Source organism: Photinus pyralis, unplaced genomic scaffold, assembly GCF_008802855.1.
Source record: "Photinus pyralis isolate 1611_PpyrPB1 unplaced genomic scaffold, Ppyr1.3 Ppyr1.4_LG7, whole genome shotgun sequence".
Lineage (NCBI taxonomy): Eukaryota > Metazoa > Arthropoda > Insecta > Coleoptera > Lampyridae > Photinus > Photinus pyralis.
The window spans coordinates 43,266,565-43,269,512 of record NW_022170738.1 but is presented as its reverse complement, the minus strand read 5'-3'; the positions used below and the strand labels follow the sequence as shown (position 1 = coordinate 43,269,512).

The 2,948-nt window shown below is 39.7% G+C and overlaps 1 protein-coding gene across 1 annotated transcript in view; it reads right to left on the bottom strand.

The window, feature by feature from the left end:
* LOC116176267 overlaps positions 1 to 2,228 on the bottom strand; it is a 3,274-nt gene extending 1,046 nt beyond the window's left edge. Inside the window, exons 1-3 of the mRNA XM_031494752.1 lie at positions 2,192 to 2,228; positions 1,499 to 2,134; positions 146 to 1,395 (exon numbers count right to left, since the gene is read on the bottom strand). Of these exons, the coding sequence (XP_031350612.1) occupies positions 146 to 1,395; positions 1,499 to 2,134; positions 2,192 to 2,228 (1,923 nt within the window). The remainder of the gene's footprint in view (positions 1 to 145; positions 1,396 to 1,498; positions 2,135 to 2,191) is intronic.
* Positions 2,229 to 2,948: the final 720 nt, after the last annotated feature.

Below are 2,948 nucleotides of genomic sequence, written 5' to 3'. Positions count from 1 at the left end.
TTTCTAATTGTAACTTTTTTGTAAGCGAAATAATCTCTCTGCATGTAAGCGAAAATAATCTCTCTGCATGTCTTCTATTAGACGGTAGCGGTAAATGTTCTTCAGTCCAAGGGAGTTCTATCTCATAACGGCCTTCTTCATTTACTGTCACTGTCTCTAGAAACCGCTCTACAACTTCCTTTTCTCGCGTCTCCTTTGATTTCTGACTTGCCACGTCCTTTATACCAATAGTCTCAAGATCCCAAAAGTTGGCAATGTCACGATCTTGAATTAACAGAGAAATCACACTTAAAGTTATATCATTTCGTTTGGAAGTAGTAACAGGTAATTTTCCTATTAGTGTCCATCCCAATAAAGTCTCTAGTGCTACGAGTCCATTGTCTAATTGCACACGCTGTCCAGTCAACAATTTACCAGCTATGTCAGCTCCAATTAAAATACTAATCGGTTCCACGGATGAGCCAACATCTGATAGAAAAATACCTTGCTTTTTCAACACCTGCATGCTCGACATAAACTTAACAGCGGGAATTTTATCACAAATATTCTCTTGACTTTTGGCTTGAAAAGTACAAGCGTAATTACCATCGATACTACGTAAATGTAGTCGGTACACATGATGTTTTTGAGGCCGTGTCTTAACCCCACCGAAAAGGGTGTGTGCAATTTCTTCCTCTCTTTCTGAATGATAACCCATAGATACCGCATCCGCTTCGCGTATATAGGAATTTTGTGATCCGGTGTCAATTACCGCGCGCACTATCTGTTCCCGTTTACCTTGAAGAAGTGTCACTGTCAATGTCATTAAACAAACTTCAGGAAAATTTAAAAAATTAGCCAGATTCTGTTCTATGGTAGTAGCCTTTTCCTTCTCAGCTTTCGGAGGTTGATCTGTCGATTTATTATTCGCCAGGCTTCTACACATAACCATGACGTGACGCTTAGAACACCATTGACACTTGAGCTGGACCCTGCACCGTCGAAAACTATGGCCTTGTTTCAAGCAATTAAAACAGCAATTCTGATCTCGAGCTACCTTTTGACGTTCATCCAAAGTCATGGACCGAGCTTTGTCGCAGTCAGCGCTAGAATGATCACCATTACAAAAGATACAAATCTCTTTCGGTTTCGTTGTCAAAAGACCCATTGCCGTCGGAACAATCTTTTGCTCTTTCTTGGATTTGTGAGCTTCACTCGCCTTCATTTTCTCTGAGGACCTCTCGCTTTTGTTCACCAAGCCAAAACCATCAGTGGCCAGTCGTATTTTCTCCTCAGCTTCGACTTCGGTGCCAATAAACTGCATTAACGCTTCGAGTTTCTCTTTGCAGTCTTTTGCTTGTCTCGACTCCGTTGTACGTTGCCACGTGCGTAAAAGTTCCTCAGGTAACGCAGATTCTACCAATGGGCAATGGATATAACATAGCAGCACATTTATCTGTAGTAACTCCCAATGTTGCTAACGCCTGCATATGTGACTCAAGTTTGTCATATAAGCTACCTAACGCATCGCAGTTAATGCCTCGTTTGGCATTCTGCAAAACTAGTGTTAAAAGTTCGCGAATATACACTTCCACTAACAAATCTTCACGTCCAAAGCGATTTTTTAAACTGTCTACAGCTTTTGCATAATTATCGCCAGTAGGTGGAAAGCGTGCAATTAACTCAGCAGCTCTCGAACCAGGAACCATCGCCGCGATTAAATATTCAAATTTGTCTTCGGTAGACATTTGTGCGTCACGATTTATTTTTTGAAATTGTCCCCAGAACCGTAACCACTTGCGGGTAGAACCACCAAACTTTATCAAGTTAATAACCGGTAGTTTCATTTTCTTGGCTGTAACCGGTATATTAACTACGCCTGTTGTCGATCCTCCAGGAGTAGATTGTATTGATGCAGGACTGGGTGAAGGCTCAAGAAGTTGCAATGCCTCTTCTACCGCATATTTACCCGTTAGAAATTTACGGGTGTACTTTTCTGTTTCATCCATATCTACGGTTAAATTCTCCTGCGAAATTTCTTCATCAGCTGACATTAGGCAGTGTAATCCCTCAGTTGTCCTTACTAACGTCTCATATCTCTCCTGTAATAATTGCCAAGATATTTTCACTTCAACTACCTTAGTACTATCTCCAGCTAAAAGAACCTCTAACGCGTTCTACGCTTTCGTAAACCCCTGCCGGGAAGAAGTACGAAGTTTTTTAAGCTGTTCCATATCCAGTTGCTCCATTTTCCAAAAACGTTTTCCCAGAACAAAACTCACGCAAAAAAATGTCCTGTTACCGGTCGCCAAATATTATAATTATGCCCCTATTGAGCACTCACGAATGTGAATCTTTGTACTGATACACAGAAACGCTTTAAACAGTGGAAATAAAGGCAATGTTAAGGATCTCGTTCTATTTTGACAATTTTAAAAAATATTATTAGAACATCTGTTTTTATAAACAATATGCCAACTAAATTACTATGTAAATGTATGGCACGATATGAACGATATAACACAAGCATGTTTGCAAAGAATATATTGTATTAGTTTCAGGAATGATTTATGGGGGTTTAACTGGATACACGAGACGAATTGGGGTGTATAGCCGAGGGCGTATAGGGTCATTTCTTTTGGACTACCAGTTCCGGTAAAGTGTAGGGCTACTTAATTTTTTCAAATAAGTAGAAATCTTGAATATTCTTATTCTACATCGGAAACTAATAAACTTTCGTGGGAAACGTTTTTGTCTAAACTTATTATTTTTTGAAGACCCTCTTCTAAAAGCGCTATTTTTGGATTGAGCTAGGAAGCTGTTCTGTCAAGAATTTGGCAACTGGTTTATCATTCCACTCATCTTAACGCGCCTTACCTCAGGACCTACAGTGTCACATTCCGAAGTTCTTCCTGATCCAAATGTTTTTTTCTTATTTTTTTGCCTTTTTCCTTCCTTTTCAATGTTGA